The sequence below is a fragment of the Brassica rapa genome, unplaced genomic scaffold (genome assembly GCF_000309985.2).
Source record: "Brassica rapa cultivar Chiifu-401-42 unplaced genomic scaffold, CAAS_Brap_v3.01 Scaffold0013, whole genome shotgun sequence".
NCBI classification, from domain to species: Eukaryota; Viridiplantae; Streptophyta; class Magnoliopsida; order Brassicales; family Brassicaceae; genus Brassica; species Brassica rapa.
Genome location: NW_022609959.1, coordinates 492 through 22,867, shown reverse-complemented (window position 1 = coordinate 22,867; position 22,376 = coordinate 492). Strand labels below are relative to the sequence as shown.

Here is a 22,376-nt window from a genome sequence, read left to right as displayed (position 1 = left end):
TGATTGATCAAAGGATGGACCGGTGGTAAGAGCAACACTAATCAGGTTCAGTGGGACATGGTTCCATGACTGATTATGAAGTATGAAGACTCATCAGTTCTGAGTCATGTGGGGTGGTTGGTTGATTGACTCAGGATCTGATGGGCATTATTATTCTTTGTGAGGACTTGATCTGGTTAGTCCATGAGAGGACATGGTATGATTAGTCCGTGAGAGGACTTGGTATTATATTCTACAAAGCGTACGGGTATTGGATGATGCATGGGCTAAGAAGGGCCAGATGCATATCAGTTACTATTGAATGACTAAGTACCCAAGGGAAGAGTTTATGCAGGTATAAGGGAGTTGGACGAGTGGACGGGGAGCTGGGCAAAGCTACCTCGCACCTCGATCAGCTGGAACGGAGCAGCAAACCTCAAGTGAAGTGGTTCAGCTCAACTATCTGGGTGAGCTAGCTAAGACAGCTAAGTCAGCTGGGACAATGAGCTAACAAGCACCGGGATTGTGGCAAAGGTATGATCTGTCAATGTTGCATAGATCTAGATAGAATGGCTTAGGGGAACGGAACCTCTGATTGTATGACTTGGTCTAGGTTCAGGATCGACCTTGGAGCTAGCTGGCAGTTGTGTTTACTGACCAGTAGCTGAGGTGATCTGACCAGACAAGTGTTAGATTTGTTTTAGACCAATGGTTAAGTAGATACTATTCCGCTGTGCATAAGTTGAAAGGATCTAGCTAGGGAATGACTAAGGTAGTCTTGAGCTAGGATCTGAGTTAGCCCTCGCCAATGGGTGATATTTTTAATAAAGGGCAAAATTTTTAGAGGTTCGGTCCGGGTATGGACTGAGCGACGTAAGGCATCGACCGCGGCCTAGTCGGCCGGGATCGAGTCTTACACACGGACACAAACAGACACCCACAGACGTCCTGTGTGTGCGGATGGACACACACGGACAGCCACTGACGTCCTGTGTGTGCTGGCGGACACCTACGGATGTCCTATGTGTACTGAACAGACAGCCCACATGGGCCAAAATAACCCGAAATGTCCACGGGAAGGGTCAGCGTGCGGAGTCCAGGGACCACCGTGCTGATATGTGTACTGATGGACAGCCACAGACGTCCTGTGTGTGCTGACGGACACACACGGACAGCCACGGACGTCCTATTGGTGCTGAGGGCACACACGGACATCCTGTGTTTGCTAACGGACACCCACAGACGTCCTGTGTGTACTGAACAGACAGCCTACGTGGGCAAAAATAACACAAACAGTCCACGGGAAGGGCCAGCATGCTGAGTCCAAGGACCAGCGTGCTGATATGTACTGATGGACAGCCACGGACGTCCTGTGTGTGCGGACAGACACATACGGAAACACACGGACAGCCACGGACGTCCTGTGTGTGCTGACGGACACACAAGGAGGTCCTTTGTGTGCTGACGGACACCCACGGACGTCCTGTGTGTACTGAACAGACAGCCCACGTGGGCCAAAATCACCCGAACAGTCCACGGCAAGGGCCAGCGTGCTGAGTCCAAGGACCAGCGTGCTGATATGTGTACTGATGGACAGCCACAGACGTCATGTGTGTGCTGACGGACACACACGGACACACACAGACAGCCACAGACGTTCTGTGTGTGCTGACGAACAGCCACAGACAGCCACGGACATCCTGTATGTGCTGATGGACAGCCACGGACTGCCATGGACGTCCTCTGTGTGCTGATAGACAGCCACAGACAGCCACGGACGTTCTGTATGTGTTGGCGGACACCCACAGACGTTCTGTGTGTACTGAATAGACAACCCACGTGGGCCAAAATCACCCGAAATGTCCACGGGAAAGGCCAGCGTGCTGATTCCAAGGACCAACATGCTCATATGTGTACTGATGGACTGCCACTGACGTCCTGTGTGTGCTGACAGAAACAAACGGACACACACGGACAACCACAGACGTCCTGTGTGTGCTGATGGACACACACGGACGTCCTGTGTGTACTGACGGACACCCAAGGACGTCCTGTCTGTACTGAACAGACAGGCTACGTAGGCCAAAATCACCCGAACAATCCACACGAAGGGCCAGCGTGCTGAGTCCAAGGACCAGCGTGCTGATATGTGCGCTGATGGACAGCCACGGACGCCTTGTGTGTGCTGATGGACACACACGGACAGCCACGGACGTCCTGTGTGTGCTGACGGACACACACGGACAGCCACGGACGTCCTGTGTGTTCAGGCAGACACCCACAGACGTCCTGTATGTACTGAACAGACAGCCCACGTGGGCCAAAATCACCAGAAATGTCCACGGGAAGGGTCAGCGTGCGGAGTCCAAGGACCAACGTGCTGATATGTGTACTGATGGACAGCCACAGACGTCCTGTGTGTGCTGATGGACACACACGGACAGCCACGGACGTCCTGTGTGTGCTGAGGACAGCCACAGACAGCCACGGACGTCCTGTGTATGCTGGTGGACTCCCACGGACGGCCTGTGTGTACTGAACAGACAGCCCACGTGTGCCAAAATCACCCAAACAGTCCACGGGAAGGGCCAGCGTGCTGAGTCCAAGGGCCAGCGTGCTGATATGTGTACTGATGGACAGCCACGGACGTCCTATGTGTGCTGATGGACACACACGGACAGCCACGGACGTCCTGTGTATGCTGACGGACACACACGGAGAGCCACAGACGTCATGTGTGTGCTGACAGACACCCACAGACGTCCTGTGTGTACTGAACAGACAGCCCACGTGGGCCAAAAGCACCCGACCAGTCCTCGGGAAGGGCCAGCGTGCTGAGTCCAAGGGCCAGCGTGCTGATATGTGTACTGATGGACAGCCACGGACGTCCTGTGTGTGCTGAGGGACACACACGGACAGCCACGGACGTCCTGTGTGTGCTGACGGACAGCCGCAGACAGCTACGGATGTCCTGTGGGTGCTGACGGACAGCCCCGGACTGCCAGGAACGTCCTCTGTGTGCTGACGGACAGCCACGGACGTCCTGTGTGTGTTGGCGGACACCCATGGACGTCCTGTGTGTACTGAACAGACAACCCACGTGGGACAAAATCACCCGAAATGTCGACGGGAAGGGTCAGCGTGCTGAGTCCAAGTACCGGACACACACAGACGTCCTGTGTGTGCTGACGGACACCCACGGACATCTTGTGTGTACTGAACAGACGGCCCACGTGGGCCAACTTCACCCGAACAGTCCACGGGAAGAGCCAGGGTGCTGAGTCCAAGGACCAGCGTGCTGATATGTGTACTGATGGACAGCCACAGACGTCTTGTGTCTGCTGACGGACAAACACAGACACACACGGACACACGCGGACAGCCACGGTCATCCTGTGTGTGCTGACGGACACACAGAGACAGCCATGAACGTCATGTGTGTGCTGGCGGACACCCACAGACGTCCTCTGTGTACTGAACAGACAGCCCACGTGGGCCAAAATAACCCAAACAGTCCACGGGAAGGGCCAGCGTGCTGAGTCCAAAGACCAGGGTGCTGATATGTGTACTGATGGACAGCCACGGACATCTTGTGTGTGCTGACAGACACACACGGACACACACGGACACACCCGGACACAAACAGACAGCCACGAACGTCCTGTGTGTGCTGATGGACACACACGGACAGTCACTGACGTCCTGTGTGTGCTGGCGGACACCCACGGACGTCCTGTGTGTACTGAACAGACAGCCCACATGGGCCAAAATCACCCGAAATGTCCACGGGAAGGGTCAGCGTGCGGAGTCCAATGACCACCGTGCTGATATGTGTACTGATGGACAGCCACAGACGTCCTGTGTGTGCTGACAGACACACACGGACAGCCACGGACGTCCTGTGTGTGCTGACGGACAGCCACAGACAGCCACGGACGTCCTGTGTATGCTGGTGGACTCCCACGGACGTCCTGTGTGTACTGAACAGACAGCCCACGTGTGCCAAAATCACCCAAACAGTCGACGAGAAGGGCCAGCGTGCTGAGTCCAAGGGCCAGCGTGCTGATATGTGTACTGATGGACAGCCACGGACGTCCTGTGTGTGCTGATGGACACACACGGACACACACGGACAGCCACAGACGTCCTGTGTATGCTGACGGACAGCCACAGACAACTACGGATGTCCTGTGGGTGCTGCCGGACAGCCATGGACTGCCAGGGACGTCCTCTGTATGCTGACGGACAGCCACGGACGTCCTTTGTGTGTTGGCGGACACCCATGGACGTCCTGTGTGTACTGAACAGACAACCCAAGTGGGACAAAATCACCCGAAATGTCCACGGGAAGGGTCAGTCAGCGGAGTCCAAGGACCACCGTGCTGATATGTGTACTGATGGACAGCCACAGACGTCCTGTGTGTGCTGACGGACACACACGGACAGCCACGGATGTCCTGTGTGTGCTGACGGACAGCCATAGACAGCCACGGACGTCCTGTGTATGCTGGTGGACTCCCACGGACGGCCTGTGTGTACTGAACAGACAGCCCACGTGTGCCAAAATCACCCAAACAGTCCACGGGAAGGGCCAGCGTGCTGATATGTGTACTGATGGACAGCCACGGACGTCCTGTGTGTGCTGATGGACACACACGGACAGCCACGGACGTCCTGTGCATGCTGACGGACACACACGGAGAGCCACGGGCGTCATGTGTGTGCTGACGGACACCCACAGACGTCCTGTGTGTACTGAACAGACAGCCCACGTGGGCAAAAAGCACCCGAACAGTCCATGGGAAGGGCCAGCGTGCTGAGTCCAAGGGCCAGCGTGCTGATATGTGTACTGATGGACAGCCACGGACGTCCTGTGTGTGCTGATGGACACACACGGACACACACGGACAGCCACGGACGTCCTGTGTGAGCTGACGGACAGCGACAGACAGCTACTGACGTCCTGTGGGTGCTGATGGACAGCCACGGACTGCCAGGGACGTCCTCTGTGTGCTGACGGACAGCCACGGACGTCTTGTGTGTGTTGGCGGACACCCATGGACGTCCTGTGTGTACTGAACAGACAACCCATGTGGGACAAAATCACCCGAAATGTCCACGGGAAGGGTCAGCATGCTGAGTCCAAGTAAAAACTTGCTGATATGTGTACTGATGGACAGCCACAGACGTCCTGTGTGTGCTGACGGACACACACGGACAGCCACGGACGTCCTGTGTGTGCTGACGGAGACATACAGACGTCCTGTGTGTGATGACGGACACCCACGGACATCTTGTGTGTACTGAACAGACAGCCCACGTGGGCCAACTTCACCCGAACAGTCCACGGGAAGAGCCAGCGTGCTGAGTCCAAGGACCAGCGTGCTGATATGTGTACTGATGGACAGCCACAGACGTCTTGTGTCTGCTGACGGACAAACACAGACACACACGGACAGCCACGGACATCCTGTGTGTGCTGACGGACACACAAAGACAGCCATGAACGTCATGTGTGTGCTGGCGGACACCCACGGACGTCCTCTGTGTACTGAACAGACAGCCCACGTGGGCCAAAATCACCCAAACAGTCCACAGGAAGGGCCACCGTGCTGAGTCCAAAGGCCAGGGTGCTGATATGTGTACTGATGGACAGCCACAGACATCTTGTGTGTGCTGACGGACACACACGGACACACCCGGACACAAACAGACAGCCACGAACATCCTGTGTGTGCTGATGGACACACACGGACAGTCACTGACGTCCTGTGTATGCTGGTGGACTCCCACGGACGGCCTGTGTGTACTGAACAGACAGCCCACCTGTGCCAAAATCACCCAAACAGTCCACGGTAAGGGCCAGCGTGCTGAGTCCAAGGGCCAGCGTGCTGATATGTGTACTGATGGACAGCCAAGGACGTCCTGTGTGTGCTGATGGACACACACGGACACACACGGACAGCCACAGACGTCCTGTGTATGCTGACGGACACACACAGAGAGCCATAGACGTCATGTGTATGCTGACAGACACCCACGGACGTCCTGTGTGTACTGAACAGACAGCCCACGTGGGCCAAAAGCACCCGAACAGTCCACGGGAAGGGCCAGCGTGCTGAGTCCAAGGGCCAGCGTGCTGATATGTGTACTGATGGACAGCCACAGACGTCCTATGTGTGCTGATGGACACACACGGACACACACGGACAGCCACAGACGTCCTGTGTGTGTTGACGGACAGCCACAGACAGCTACGGACGTCCTGTGGGTGCTGACGGACAGCCACGGACTGCCAGGGACGTCCTCTGTGTGCTGACGGACAGCCACAGACGTCCTGTGTGTGTTGGCGGACACCCATGGACGTCCTGTGTGTACTGAACAGACAACCCAAGTGGGACAAAATCACCCAAAATGTCCACGGGAAGGGTCAGCGTGCTGAGTCCAAGTACCAACTTGCTGATATGTGTACTGATGGACAGCCACGGACGTCTTGTGTGTGCTGACGGACACACACAGACAGCCACGGACGTCCTGTGTGTGCTGACGGACTCACACGGACGTCCAGTGTGTGCTGACGGACACCCACGGACATCTTGTGTGTACTGAACAGACAGCCCACGTGGGCCAACTTCACCCGAACAGTCCACGGGAAGGGCCAGCGTGCTGAGTCCAAGGACCAGCGTGTTGATATGTGTAATGATGGACAGCCACGGACGTCTTGTGTGTGCTGACGGACAAACACAGACACACACGGACACACACGGACAGCCACGGACATCCTGTGTGTGCTGAACACACAGAGACAGCCATGAACGTCCTGTGTGTGCTGGCGGACACCCACGGACGTCCTCTGTGTACTGAACAGACAGCCCACGTGGGCCAAAATCACCCAAACAGTCCACAGCATGGGCCAGCGTGCTGAGTCCAAGGACCAACGTGCTGATATGTGTACTGATGGACATCCACAGACGTCCTGTGTGTGCTGACGGACATAGACGGACACACACAGACAGCCCACATGGGCCAAAATCACCCAAACAGTCCATGGGAAGGGCCAACGTGCTAAGTCCAAGGACCAACGTGCTGGTATGTGTACTGAAAGACAGCCACAGACGTCCTTTGTGTGCTGACAGACACTGACGTCTTGTGTGTGCTGACAGACACAGACGGACACACACGGACACTCACTGACAGCCACAGACATCCTGTGTGCTAGCGGACACCCATAGACGTCTTGTGTGTGCTGACGGACACACATGGATGTCATGAGTGTGCTGACGGACACCCACACACGTCATGTGTGTACTGAACAGACAGGCCTCGTGGGCCAAAATCACCCGAACAGTCCACAGCAAGGGCCAGCGTGCTGAGTCCAAGGACCAGCGTGCTGATATGTGTACTGATGAACAGCCACAGACGTCATGTGTGTGCTGACGGACATACACGGACACACACGGATGTCCTATGTGTGCTGACAGACATACACGGACGTCTTGTGTGTGCTGACAGAAAGCCACGGACAGCCACAGACGTCCTGTGTGTGTTGACGGACACCCACGGACACACACGGACAGCCAGGGACATCCTGTGTGTGCTGACGGACAGCCACGGAAGTCTTGTGTGATGGTGGACACCGACGCACGTCCTGTGTGTACTGAACAAACAGCCCACTTGGGCCAAAATCACCCAAACAGTCCTTGGGAAGGGCCAGCGTGCTAAGTCCAAGGACCAACGTGCTGATATGTATACTGATGGACAGCCACATACGTCCTATGTGTGCTGACTGACACAGACGTCTTCTGTGTGCTGACAGACACAGATGGACACACACGGACACTCACCGACAGCCACAGACGTCCTGTGTGTGCTAGCGGACACCCACGGACGTCCTGTGAGTACTGAACAGACAGTTCACATGGGCCAAAATCACCCAAATAGTCCACGGGAAGGGTCAGCGTGCTGAGTCCAAGGACCAACGTGCTGATATGTGTACTGATGGACAACCACAGACGTCCTGTGTGTGCTGACGGACACACACGGACAGCCACAGACGTCCTGTGTGTGCTGAGGGCACACACGGACGTCCTGTGTGTGCTGACGGACACCCACAGACGTCCTGTGTGTACTGAACAGACAGGCCACGTGGGCAAAAATCACCCGAAATGTCCACGGGAAGGATCAGCGTGCGGAGTCCAAGGACACCCGTGCTGCTATGTGTACTGATGAACAGCCACAGACGTCCTGTGTGTGCTGATGGACACACACAGACAGCCACGGACGTCCTTTGTGTTCTGGTGGACACCCACAGACGTCCTGTGTGTTCTGAACAGACAGCCCACGTCGGCCAAAATCTCCCGAAATGTCAACGGGAAGGGTCAGCGTGCGGAGTCCAAGGACCAACTTGCTGATATGTGTACTGATGGACAGCCACGGATGTCATGTGTGTGCTGACGGACACACACGAACTGCCATGGACGTCCTGTGTGTGCTAATGGCACACACAGACTTCCTGTGTGTGCTGACGGACACCCATGGACGTTCCGTATGTACTGAATAGACAGGCCACGTGGGCCAAAATCACCCGAACAGTCCACGGGAAGGGCCAGCGTGCTTATATGTACTGATGGACAGCCAAGGTCGTCCTGTGTGTGCTGACGGACACACACGGACAGCCACGGACATCCTGTGTGTGCTGAGGGACACCCACGGACGTCCTGTGTGTACTGAACAGACAGCCCACATGGGCCCAAATCACCCGAAATGTCCACGGGAAGGGTCAGCGTGCGGAGTCCAAGGACCAACGTGCTGATATGTGTATTGATGGACAGCCACGGACGTCCTGTGTGTGCTGACGGACACACACGGACAGCCATGGACGTCCTGTGTGTTCTGGAGGACATCCACGGACGTCCTGTGTGTATTGAACAGACAGCCCACGTGGGCCAAAATCACCCGAAATGTCCACGGGAAGGGTCAGCATGCGGAGTCCAAGGACCAACGTGCTGATATGTGTACTGATGGACAGCCACAGACGTCCTATGTGTGCTGACGGACACACACAGACAGCCACGGACGTCTTGTGTGTGCTGAGGGCACACACGGACGTCCTGTGTGTGCTGACGGAAAACCCATGGACGTCCTGTGTGTATGCGGGTCCAAGTTGGGCTTTGGAGCCAGGATCGGGTCTTACAAGTTGAATCAGAGCAGATTTGGTTCTAGGATTGTTATGGGGTTATGGGAAATCACCACACATCCGGCTGGGTCTCATGGTAAGGTCTGGTCGATTGCGTAGTTAGCCTAAGGGATTGCGTGTTTCCTTATATGAGTTGATGATGGGGTTAACCCGACCGTGTTGTTGCCAATCCAAACGGATGGGACAAATGTAGAGATCGGGCCGCCTGTTGTTCAGGTGAATCCGACTGAGGTTCGTGTGGACGGATCAGGACGTCAGCTGGAACCGGAGCTGGAACTAGTTGATGGAGCTGGACGACAACAAGAAAGGGGGTTTGAGGAGCAAGGAGAGTCCTCGCAGACTGGTCGCCAGGACGATAAGGTAGGTGGAACAGCTGGTCAAGTGAATCAGACTGCTGAACCGTCTATGAGGGAGGTGCTAGATGCCATGAAGGCTATGGGGACTCAGATCTTGGCCTTGACCCAGGCATTCACGCCTGTAAGGACAGCCATTCCTTTGGGGAATGACCGGACGGGTCCGATTGCGGCAGCTCAGGCAGCTGGTCGAGGAGCTCAGCAGCAGTTGGAGGAAGTGGCTGAGGTGATTGAAATCGATCCCCCAGCTAGGACAGCTAAGAGGATGGATTATCTGAAGCTGCTTGAGCACATATCCAAGCTGGGGACTAAACACTTTGCTGGAAGTGTTGATCCATTAGAGGCTGACGAGTGGAGGAGCAGGCTAGTCTGTAATTTCAGCTTAACTCGATGCCCAGATGACTACAAGAAGGACATTGCAGTTCACTTCTTGGAAGGTGATGCTCACAACTGGTGGTTGGCTCTAGACAAGCGTACCAGTGGCAGCATTGAACGCTTCTCCGACTTTGAGGTGGAGTTCAACCACAAGTACTGCCCAGCTGAGGCATGGGATCGTCTAGAGGCTAAGTTCTTGGACCTGGTTCAGGGATGCAGGACAGTAAGGGAGTATGAAGAAGAATTCAACCGTCTCTGGCGTTATGTGGGTAAGGAGTTAGAGGACGAGTCAGTACAGGTTCGTCGGTTCATAAGAGGCCTAAGGGTTGAGCTCCAAACCTACTGCTCAGTTCGCACCTTTCACACTGTGTCTGAACTGGTTGAAAGGATGGCTATGTTTGAGACTAACTTGACCGAGGAGGCTAAGCTGAAAATCCGGAGTCACACGGCTCCTAGTGGTGGTAGCAATGACCGCAAGAGGAAGAGGGAACATGCTGACGAAGGTAAACCTTCAAGTGGTAGGCCTGAGTGTCCCAAGTGCGGCAGACATCATGGTGGTGAATGCTGGAGAGCAATGGGAGCCTGTCTCCGATGTGGCAAGATGGATCACTCAGCTCGTGACTGTCCTAGACAGGAGCAAGGGGCTAGTGGTGATACATGGACATGCCATTACTGTGGAAAGAAGGGACATCTCCGAAAGGATTGTCCTAAGCTGTCATCCGGGCCAAGCAAGAGCCGAGGAGAGGTTAGCAGCCGGATCAGAACCGCGGACAGACTTCAGCACCGCGCGTCTATGAGTTGTCCAAGGATGAGGACAGGACCGGGCCATTCCAAGCGATCACTGGTAATTGTCTGATCTTCATCTTTTCAATTCAATAGAATTGCATGGTACGAAACTTAGAATGGTTAGATACTTAGATTGGGTCATATGTAGGGACCCTAAGTATTGGTGGTGTGGAAACACACATACTTTTTGATACTGGTGCTATACATAGCTTTGTGAGCCCAGGGATGCTCGGAAAGGGGTTGTTCCAGTTGGGAACGGGGGATTGTCCTGGGGTAGTGAACGCGGCCGGTTGGCAAGTTTTGAGTACACTAGGAGTGATTCGGGACATCCCAGTGGTGATCCCAGACAGGGTCATGCCTGTGGATCTTGTGGTGATATTAGGTATGGACTGGCTTGGAAAGAACCAGGCCACTCTTGACTATCACCGGGGGCGAGTGCAGTTTGAGGGTGGGATTGGATCTCCGGTCAGGTTCCAAGGTATACGTCCGATCTCTGGATGCTTGGTGGTGTCAGCAATCCATGTTGAAAAGATGCTGAGGAAGGGTTGTGAAGCTTATCTAGCCACAATCGCCACTAACGAGGTCGTCGTGGGTGGTGACCCGGAGGGAATACCCCTGGTCCGAGAGTTCCACGATGTGTTTAGGTCACTACAGGGCATTCCCCCTGATAGGTCGGACCCATTCATAATAGAACTGGAACCAGGGACGGCCCCGTTATCCAAAAGTCCCTACAGAATGGCTCCTGCCGAGATGTTCGAGCTTAAGAAGCAACTGGAGGAGTTGCTGGATAAGGGTTTTATAAGACCTAGTGTGTCACCTTGGGGAGCACCGGTTCTTTTTGTCAAAATGAAATATGGTAGCTTCAGGTTGTGCATTGACTATCGAGGGTTGAACCGGGTTACCGTGAAGAACAAATACCCATTGCCTCGGATAGATGAGTTATTGGATCAGCTCAAGGGTGCAAAGTGGTTCTCTAAGATCGATTTGGCTTCAGGGTATCATCAGATCCCTATTGAACCAAATGATGTTAGAAAGACAGCATTCCGAACAAGGTACGGTCACTGCGAATTTGTGGTCATGCCATTCGGACTAACCAATTCACCAGCAGCCTTTATGAAGATGATGAATGGTATCTTTCGAGATTTCTTGGATGAATTTGCAATCATCTTCATAGATGACATATTAGTAAATTCCAAGAGCAAGGAAGACCATGAAAGGCATTTAAGGGCTGTGCTAGGACGGTTGAGGGAACAACAGCTCTTTGCCAAGTTGAGCAAGTGCAGTTTTTGGCAAAGGAGTTTTGGGTTCCCTGGACACATCGTGTCCGATCAAGGAGTCTCGGTTGAACAAGAGAAGATCAAGGCCATACAGGAATGGCCACGACCTAAGAGTGTCACGGAGGTCAGGAGTTTCCTAGGGCTGGCCGGTTACTACAGGAAGTATGTCAAAGGGTTTGCCAGCTTGGCCCAACCGATGAAACAACTAACTGGAAAAGATGTGAGATTTGTATGGTCTGAAGGATATGAGAAGTGTTTCTCTGCCTTGAAGAATATGTTGACGAATGCACCCGTTCTAGTGCTACCAGAGGTTGACCAACCTTATGTGGTATACACAGACGCATCCATCGCTGGATTAGGATGTGTATTGACCCAACACAGAAAGGTCATTGCCTATGCCTCTAGGCAATTGAGGAAGCACGAGGGTAACTACCCAACCCACGACCTGGAGATGGCCGCAGTGGTGTTTGCCCTCAAGATATGGCGGTCATACTTGTATGGTGCCAAGGTTCAGATTTTAACCGACCACAAAAGCCTCAAGTATATATTCACTCAACCTGAGTTGAATTTGAGACAAAGAAGATGGATGGAGTTTGTGGCCGACTGTGATCTTGACATAGCATACCATCCAGGTAAAGCAAACCTGGTGGCCGATGCATTGAGCCACAGAAGAGCTGAAGTATCGGCTGAGAAAGAGGCGGACATGTTGGAAGGGATGGTCAGATCGTTGCACCTAAATACCTTGGTCAGCGAGGACGAACCTTTGGGTTTGGAAGCAGTGAACCAGGCCGATCTTCTGACCAGGATTAGACAAGCTCAGGTCTTGGACGAGGACCTTCAAGGGGTTGCTCGGAACGAGAAGACGGAGTATCAGACGGCTCAAGATGGAACGATCTTGGTCCATGGAAGGATTAGCGTCCCAAACGTGCGGGGACTTAAGGAAGAGATTATGATTCAGTATCATAAGTCTAAGATCTTCGTGCATCCCGAACTGAACAAGATGTATAAAGACATCAAGAGGTATTACCATTGGGTTCGCATGAAGACTGATGTGGCCGAGTGGGTGGCTAAGTGTCCTACTTGCCAACTCGTCAAGGCTGAGCATCAAGTACCTAGTGGGATACTTCAGAACTTACATATTCCATAATGGAAGTGGGATCACATAACCATGGACTTCGTGTCCGGATTTCCCACGACCAGGAACAGGAAGGATTCAGTTTGGGTAGTGGTGGATCGTTTGACCAAATCAGCTCATTTCATACCAATCAAGAAGACTGATGGTGTGGAGCCTTTGGTGCAGATCTACATGGATGAAATAGTACGCCTGCATGGAGTGCCGGCCAGTATTGTTTCCGACAGAGACCCACGGTTCAGTTCTTACTTCTGGAAGGCTTTCCAAAAGGCCTTAGGAACCAGGGTGAACATGAGTACAGCTTATCATCCGCAGACAGATGGTCAGTCAGAAAGAACCATCCAGACGTTGGAGGATATGTTGGGAGCATGTGTTTTGGACTGGGGTAACTCCTGGGAAAAACATTTGCCGTTGGTGGAGTTTTCTTACAACAACAGCTTCCACACGAGCATTGGGATGTCGCCTTATGAAGCCTTGTATGGACGACCTTGCAGGACACCGTTATGCTGAACCCAAGTGGTGGAGCGCAGCATGATAGGACCTGAGATAGTGGAAGAGACCACAGAGAAGATTAAGTTCATAAGGGACAAGATGAAAGAAGCACAAGATCGCCACAAGTCCTATGCAGACAGAAGGAGGAAACATGTGGAGTTTGAGGTGAATGACATGGTTTATCTCAAAATGATCACTTTCAGAGATCGGAAAAGGGTGTCTGGCCGAAGGAAGCTAGATCCGAGGTACTTGGGTCCTTTCCGGATTATAGAACGAGTTGGAGCGGTGGCTTACAAGCTGAACCTACCAACAGAAATGGAAGCATTTCACAATGTGTTCCATGTGTCTCAGTTAAGGAAATGTCTTTCAGATTAGGACATTATCATTCCAGAGATTCCATCCGATCTAGGCACAAACCACACCTTAGAAACAAGGCCAGTTCGGGTTGTAGACAGAATGGAGAAAGCACTGAGACGTAAGACCATAGAGATGGTCAAGGTGATTTGGGATTGCAGTGGACAAGAGCAAGTCACTTGGGAGACCGAGGCAAGAATGAAGGCTGAATTTCCGGAATGGTATCAACAGTTCTCCATGGAAGGTCTAGGGTCGGATTCGAGGACCAATCCATATCAAGGGAGACTTGTCATGTCCCTGATTCTAGATAGTGCCTTCGGGCACAGCCATGGTGCAAGGAGATGCACCAGTCAGGTCACACGACCCAAAGACAAGCGTATCATGGCTGTACAAGGATGGTTAAGTGCATCAGTAGGCTGAGACTTAACCAGAACCTGATAAGACAAGGGGAACGGAGCTGGACGAGTTCTAAGGCAGCTCGGCCAAGCTGGGAAGTAGCTCTACCAGCTGGATCAAGTCCTGGACAGCTCATTTCAGCTCACACTAGCTTAGGTCAGCTCCAATAGCTAGACTACTAGCTCACCCAGCTGGAGCAGCTAGCAATCAGCTCACCTCAGCTCAGTGAAGTGTTAGAGTCTTGGCCATGTGGCCGGGTCACAGGTCATACCAGGCCGTGGGGGAGGCTTGAGGGGCCAAGGAGAGTCCGATGGGTTTGAGGATTGGACAAAGAATCCAGGAAGGATGGGCAAGTACGGTGGGCTCAGGTTCGAACAGCCCAACAGGGAAAAGGGGCAGTTATGCCGAAAAGGTGGGAATGGCACAAATGGTACCCATTCGGCCATCAGGTGGTGCCTGTTCGGCCAGGCAGTTATTGGCCTGTCTCTTTCTATATATACAGACCCTAGGGACCGAGATTTGCCACAATTTTCCTAAGGAAAAGCTCTGCCCAAATCGTGAGAGAAAGAAAGAGAGAAAGAAGAAGAAGTGATCGGCCAAAGCCTTGGCCGAGTGTGTTGGTGACTGATTCAATCTGAGGGTTGGTCTGAGGAAGTTGAGATTGGCTGATGATGAGTAACAGAGGCATGGAGAGGGGCTTGAGCACTCCTGAACGCACGCCCAAGGTGAGTAGGATGGACTAAACCTTCCTGCCATGGCCGCGGTGGAATTCCGTGTGGGTTGTGGCCGGAATGGTGAAGCCAGACCTATCTCTTTTCATTATCATTCTATTCCATCTCTGTTTCATCTCTATTCTGTATGGGGCTGATGATTCGAAGTCAGAGGGATGAGATCAAGGCCTTGACCGGTCCAGGAACCTAGTCCTTGACCTGTCCAGGAACCTAGTCCTTGGATGTTGGCCGGTTTGGCTGATCAGGGTCGAGATCTATACGATCGAGGCCGGTTCTATAAGATCTGATTGTGGATTCTTCTTAGTGGGGATTTATCATGAATTATCATGGGTTCGAACTAATTTTATCAGATGAATTTAGAGGTGGTCAGTTTGGCTGGTTTGGCTGGTTATGGCCGAAATCTAGGAGGCCGGGACCGATTCTGGTGGTTCTGACTCGACCATTCTCTTAGTTAGGATTTATCTTGAATTATCATGAAGTCAGATTAATTTTTGGGAATTTATTTGAGGAGGTCAGATTTGGGATTAAGATATGGCCGGTTCAGATTGATTGAGACAATGGGTGAGGTCTCTCTTGATTGGTCTGGCCGTGTGTTAACTGGGTGTTCTGGGAAACCTAGGTGATGTTCTGGGTATGTCCGTGTGCCTTGTGGGTTGAATGGTTAGTTAGGGAACATAGAATAAGTGAACCGAACCATGCAATGCTAGATATGATTGTTTAGGAAGTTTTGATGACCAAAACGGACACGGATGAACCTTTGGACGCCACTATGGCTCGCTTTCTTTCAGGCCTCAACCGTGACATCCAAGATCGTATGGAGCTTCAAGAGTATGGAAGTGTGGAACAGATGCTACACAAAGCCATCTTGATCGAGCAACAACTTAAGAGAAGGAGTTTCTCAAAACCGGCCAATACTTCTAAGCCGGCCTACTCTCCTAAACCGGCCTATGCTCCTAAGCCAAGCTATCAAGACAAAGGTAAGTCGCCTATCACATCACATACTGCCTTTAAAACTGATGTTTCCACTCGTGATGACAAAGGAAAAGCAGTAGACGCCTCAAGCCGAGCAAGAGACATTAGGTGTTTCAAATGTCAAGGGCTAGGACATTATGCCAAGAACTGTCCAAACCAGCGTGTGATGATTCTCTTGGAGAATGGTGAAGTTGAGTCCAAGGATGAACAAGAAGACAAGGAGGATCATGGTCCTATCTTTGATGAGGAATAGGAGTCCTTTGACTACCCACATCACGGACCATTGCTTGTTGCTAGGAAGGCTTGGGACGATCCTATCTTCGATGAGACGGACGGCCACGCGAACGGCCACACGGACAACGACCTCGACCCAATCTTTGATCCAGATTCTGAACCGATCTTTGATGAGGAAGATAGCTTTGACTACCCAGCTCACGGACCACTACTGGTCACTAGACGTTCCTTGAGTTTTCAGCCCAAAACCAATGAAAAGGAACAAAGGGAGAATCTCTTTCATTCTCGTTGTTTAATCTCTGAAAAAGTTTGTTCTTTAATCATTGATGGTGGGAGTTGTACTAATGTTGCTACTGATATTCTTGTTAGGAAACTAGGTCTAGCTACTCGACCTCTTTCTCGTCCTTTCAGGTTGGAATGGCTCAATGAAACTGGTGAACAGTATGTTAAGGAGCAAGTCACGATCCCTCACACCATTGGACGTTATGAAGACGAGGTTGTGTGCAACGTTCTCCCCATGGATGCTTGTCACGTCCTGTTAGGACGTCCATGGCAGTTTGACAAAAGGACCGTCCATGATGGATACACAAACCGACACTCTTTTGACCATAAAGGAAAGAAGATCACGCTTGTAACTCTCTCGCCTTTGGAGGTCCATCAAGACCAGCTCCAACTCAAAAAGAATCGTGAACAAGAGTCCAAACCGGACAAACCTGAATCTTCAATCCGGAACTCCAACTTCTTTATCAAACAAAGTCAGGTTAAGAAGTCTCTTTACTCTCAAAAGCCTTTTCTTCTACTCGTGTATAAAGAATCTCTGATGGCTTCTACTTCTTCTAGCCTTGCACCGGAAGTTCCGAGTGATTTGCTAGATGTCTTGCAGGAGTTTTCTGATGTCTTTCCAGATGAGAACCCAAAGGGTTTGCCACCAGTGCGTGGAATTGAACATCAGATTGACTTTGTTCCGGGTGCATCTCTACCTAACCGGCCAGCTTCAGAACCAATCCGGTGGGGACCAAGGAACTTGAGAAACAAATTGGAGACCTTATGGAGAAAGGTTACATCAGGGAAAGCCTCAGTCCTTGTGCCGTACCAGTTCTACTTGTCCCAAAAAAGGATGGATCATGGCGCATGTGTGTGGACTGCCGTGCCATCAACAACATTACGGTAAAGTATAGGCATCCCATTCCTAGAGTAGACAACATGTTTGATGAACTTTACGGCTCATGTGTCTTTTCTAAGATAGATTTGAAAAGTGGCTATCACCAAATCCGAATGAAAGAAGGTGATGAATGGAAAACTGCATTTAAAACCAAGCTAGAATTGTATGAATGGTTAGTCATGCCATTTGGTCTTACTAATGCACCTAGCACTTTCATACAATTGATGAACCATATCTTGAGAGCATTCATTGGTCATTTTGTGGTAGTTTACTTTGATGATATTCTTATCTACAGCAAGAACATGGCTGAACATAATAAACACTTGAAATCTGTCCTTGAAGTTCTTAGAAAGGAACATTTGTTTGCTAACCTTGGAAAGTTTTCTTTTGGCACAGATCATGTGGTTTTCTTAGGTTTCGTTGTAGGTGCTGAATGACTCCGAGTGGACGAGGAAAAAATCAAAGCCATCCGAGACTGGCCAATTCCAACAAACGTGAGTGAGGTAAGGAGCTTCCATGGCCTTGCCGGATTCTATCGACGGTTTGTCCAAGACTTCAGTACCATAGCGGCTCCCTTGACCGAAGTCATTAAAAAGAATGTTGGGTTCAAATGGGAACAAGCTCAAGAGGAAGCTTTCCAAATCCTAAAAGGGAAGTTGACTAACGCCCCTTTACTTGTTCTTCCTGATTTTTCTAAAACGTTTGAGATCGAATGTGATGCCTCGGGTGTTGGTATTGGTGCAGTTTTGATGCAGGATAGGAATCCCATTGCTTATTTCAGTGAGAAGCTTAGTGGCTCCACACTCAACTACCCAACTTATGATCAAGAGCTGTATGCTCTGGTGAGAGCCCTTCAAACGTGGCAACACTATCTTTGGCCTAAGGAATTCGTTATCCACACGGATCATCAATCCCTGAAACACCTTAAGGGCCGACAGAAGCTGAACAAGAGGCTTGCCCGCTGGGTTGAGTTCATTGAGACATTTCCTTATGTCATCAAATACAAGCAAGGTAAGGAAAACGTTGTGGCTGATGCTTTGTCCCGAAGGTATGCTCTTCTTTCAGCCCTTGAAACAAAAACTTCTTGGTTTTGAATTTATCAAAGACTTGTATGCTTCTGATCCGGATCTTAAAGAAATTTTCAACAAGTGTTACCGAGTGGCTTATGGTAAATACTATCAGAATTCTGGTTTTCTTTTCTATGATAACCGTTTGTGTGTGCCCCAATGTTCTTTGAGGGAGTTGTTTTTCAGGGAATCTCATGGAGGAGGTCTTATGGGACACTTTGGAATCAAGAAGACATACAAGGCCATGTCTGATCATTTCTATTGGCCTAGTTTGATGAACGACGTTGAGAGAATTTGTGGCCGATGTGTGGTGTGCAAGAAGTCCAAAGCCAAAGCATACAGTCCCAGTTTGTACTCGGCATTACCCATTCCTTCTCATCCTTGGATTGATATTTCTATGGATTTTGTTCTTGGTTTGCCTAGAACTAAGAATGGCCGAGACTCTATCTTTGTGGTTGTAGATAGATTTTCTAAAATGGCTCACTTTATTCCTTGCCATAAAACTGATGATGCTGTACAAGTTGCTGATCTGTTCTTTAGGGAAATTGTGAGATTGCATGGAATGCCTAAGACCATTGTTTCTGATCGTGATGCTAAGTTTCTTAGTTATTTTTGGAAAACTTTGTGGTCTAAGTTAGGAACGATATTGATGTTTTCCACAACTTGTCATCCGCAAACTGATGGTCAAACTGAAGTTGTTAATCGAACTTTGTCTGCTTTTCTTAGATCTTTGGTCAAGAAAAATCTTAAGTCTTGGGAAGATTGCTTGCCTCATGTTGAGTTTGCTTATAATCATGCTGTGCATTCAGCTACAAAGTTCTCTCCTTTTGAAGTTGTTTATGGTTTTAACCCCTTATCTCCACTTGATCTTTTACCGTTGCCTTTGAGTGAAAGAGTTAGTACAGATGGTAAAAGAAGGGCGGACACTATCAAGAAGCTTCATGAACAAGTTCGAGTCGACATTGAAACCAAAACCGAGGGTTACAAAAGATATGCCAACAAGAAGCAAAAAAAGTTGGTTTGGGTTCGTTTGACGAAGGAACGATTTCCGGAAGAAAGGAAGTCCAAACTGATGCCTAGAGTCGACGGTCCATTCCAGATTCTTAGAAAGATCAATGATAATGCTTATCAGCTTGACTTGGAAGGTAAGTATGATATCTCTTCAAGTTTTAATGTTGATGATCTATCTCCTTTTCTTGCAGATGATCCAGATTTGTGGACAAATCCTTTTGAAGAGGGAGGGAATGATGTGCCTCAGTCCGAGGAACCCGACCATCAGGTAGGTCAGGACATCCCAACCAAGGTTCATCATCCCAGCCGAACCAGTCAGCAAGGCCGAGCTGTGTACCGGATCGATCCACGGATGGACGGACAGGAGCTTAGACTGGATCCTCGACCGTTCGACCAAACTGACCGTACCAGATCATCTCTCTCCCGGACAACTCGCAATCTCAGACGGACGGTCAAGTCGTACAAGGAACTGGACGCGACTTCTCTCTTCTCGCCCGTTTGGAACGTACCGACCGTATTGACGAACTGATCAATCCATTTGATCAGTTCATGCACTTTGATCATCCGAATCTCTCTAAGGCACATATTATTCATCTTTCAGAAGACTTCGGACGATTATGGTCGAAGATGGTTCAGGAAACGGACAAGTCAAAATAGACAGACCGGCCCGCGACCGTCCTGCTCCTTGCCGCGGTTCAACCAGTCGAACACAAGCCAGCCGAAGGGTCACTTTGACCAGGCCGCAAATTGAAGAGTCTTTCTTCTTTGTCTTTCAAAATTCTAGTCAAATGTTTTTTAATTTTATTTGTCTTTCAAACTTCTAGTCAAGTAGCCCCTTTGTCTCCTACTTGTACTATAAATAAGTGTTTCATTTCATGAATAAAATCAGATCATTTTGGATTAAGTTTCTGAGTTTAAACTCTCTGTTCTCTTTAGAACTTGTTTTCGATTGTCTTCGTGTGTCATATCCGAGCAATTCACTTCTCAACTAGTTGGTCTTGTGAGTCATATCAAGCAACCAGTTCGAGATCTTCCTTGGCGGACTTGTGAGTCATATCAAGCGCCATTGAAGCCGGGAATATCAAGGGAACATCTGCAACCCTTGTGCGACCCTTCACTCCATCAGTTCTCCTTTCCGGAGTTCATATCCAAACGAATCCAGTCGAGGGCAATCCGATCTTAGGGTCCTTCAGTGGGTGTCCGCCAGCACACACAGGACGTCTGTAGCTGTCTGTGTGTGTCCGTTTGTGTCCGTCTATGTCCGTCAGCACACACAGGATGTCCGTGGCTGTCCATCAGTACACATATCAGCACGTTGGACCTTGGACTCAGCCCGCTGGCCCTTCCGTGGACTGTTTGGGTGATTTTGGCCCACGTGGGCTGTCTGTTCAGTACACACAGGACGTCTGTGGGTGTCCGCCAGCACACACAGGACGTCTGTGGCTGTCCGTCAGCACACACAGGACGTCTGTGGCTGTCTGTGTGTGTCCGTCAGCACACACAGGATGTCCGTGGCTGTCCATCAGTACACATATCAGCATGCTGGTTGATACCACTCAAATTACCCTAAGGAGTGTTACTCTCATCAAAAGAGGTTCAGATGTAGTACTTAGGGATCGAATCCACAAGGAGCTAGGGAACAATTAAATCTAGTGTTTATTAATTCTAAGAGTTTGTAAATGTTTAAATGAAATAGCAATAGTAACAAGCGAAGTAACTAGTAAATGTAACTTGGTTGGAAATGATATTAGATGCAGGGCCACTATTCAGGTGTTGGAGATTATAATACCTATAGATGCCTATTTGTTGCATGCATGATATATTAGATCAATCGCTTAACTCAGTGATCAGCTATCGCATGTTTCACTAGTTAACAGGCTAGATCTCGTGTCTCAACGGTTAGTATGTCGACAACGAAAGAGTGTCGATCGATGGTCCTATTGGGACGTCGACTGATACACCTTTGCCAACGTCGATCGATAGTCAGTTGAGGACATCGATCGACGGGGTTCTAGCCAGGCCTATGCGCGAGTATGATATGCCCTACTAAGATACTAAATTGGCGGTTAGCCCTCTCTAGCAGTCCTAATATGATAGATAGATGATGTCAGGATGGGATAAAAAGGGTGCTTGAATATGCAATCCTATGATCAAGTTTCTAGTTAGCAAGGCTAAAACAAGCAATGAATAAATCTAATCATGAATATCACAACAAGGCAGATCTATAGTTGGGGCTAATCCCACAAACCTCTCTGAACCCTAGATCTAATAATTGAACTACTCAGACATAGCAAAGCAATTCATAACAATGAAGAAATAGAAACTCATAGTATAGATGAAAAGAAATGATAACAAGGAGTTTCAATCACAGTGATCTTCTCTCCAAAACTCTCTTTTCTCTCAAAGTAAAACTTGTAACAAAAAAAGGTCTCTCTTCCGTCAAAACACTTAGGCAGTATATAATCTACTAGGTTAAAAACTCGTCAGGGCATTTTCGTAATTTGGCTTGGCCTTGGGTTTTAAGTCTGCTGAATCCAAAATGTCGCGTGTCTGATGTCTCGACATCGATCGATGGTACTTGTGTACATCGATCGATATTAATCTTCATCTGTCGAGGCATCTCCTGGTGTCGATCGATAGCACTGATGCGCATCGATCGATTGTTCTTCCTCTTGTTGACCTCTATGTGGTCAGCTCGGGTGAAATGTCCTTTCAGCTCCAAAATGCTCCAAAGTCATAGCTTTACTCCGAAATGCACCTGAACCTGAAAACATACCTAGAAGAGTAGAAACATAGATTATATATATATATATAGTAAAACACCTATATACCATGGATGAAAACGGGTCAAATCCAAGG

At 50.2% G+C, this 22,376-nt stretch overlaps 1 protein-coding gene across 1 annotated transcript; it reads left to right on the top strand.

Annotated features, from left to right (window-relative positions):
- The first annotated feature begins 9,112 nt into the window (after positions 1-9,112).
- On the top strand, positions 9,113-20,168 carry LOC103847960. Its single transcript, XM_033282966.1, has 3 exons — positions 9,113-9,251; positions 9,309-10,747; positions 10,822-20,168. Exons 1-3 carry the CDS (start codon positions 9,113-9,115, stop codon positions 13,111-13,113), a joined length of 3,870 nt encoding a protein of 1,289 aa, XP_033138857.1. The 3' UTR covers positions 13,114-20,168.
- The last annotated feature ends 2,208 nt before the right edge of the window (positions 20,169-22,376 follow it).

Excerpts from the sequence above, each read along its gene's own strand:
- LOC103847960 (XM_033282966.1), top strand. The coding sequence starts at position 9,113 with ATGGACGTCCTGTGTGTATGCGGGTCCAAGTTGGGCTTTGGAGCCAGG. Across the intron at positions 9,252-9,308 it reads ACATCCGGCTGGGTCTCATG|TTGATGATGGGGTTAACCCG; the intron begins GTAAGGTCTGGT and ends TCCTTATATGAG. Across the intron at positions 10,748-10,821 it reads GCCATTCCAAGCGATCACTG|ATTGGGTCATATGTAGGGAC; the intron begins GTAATTGTCTGA and ends TTAGATACTTAG.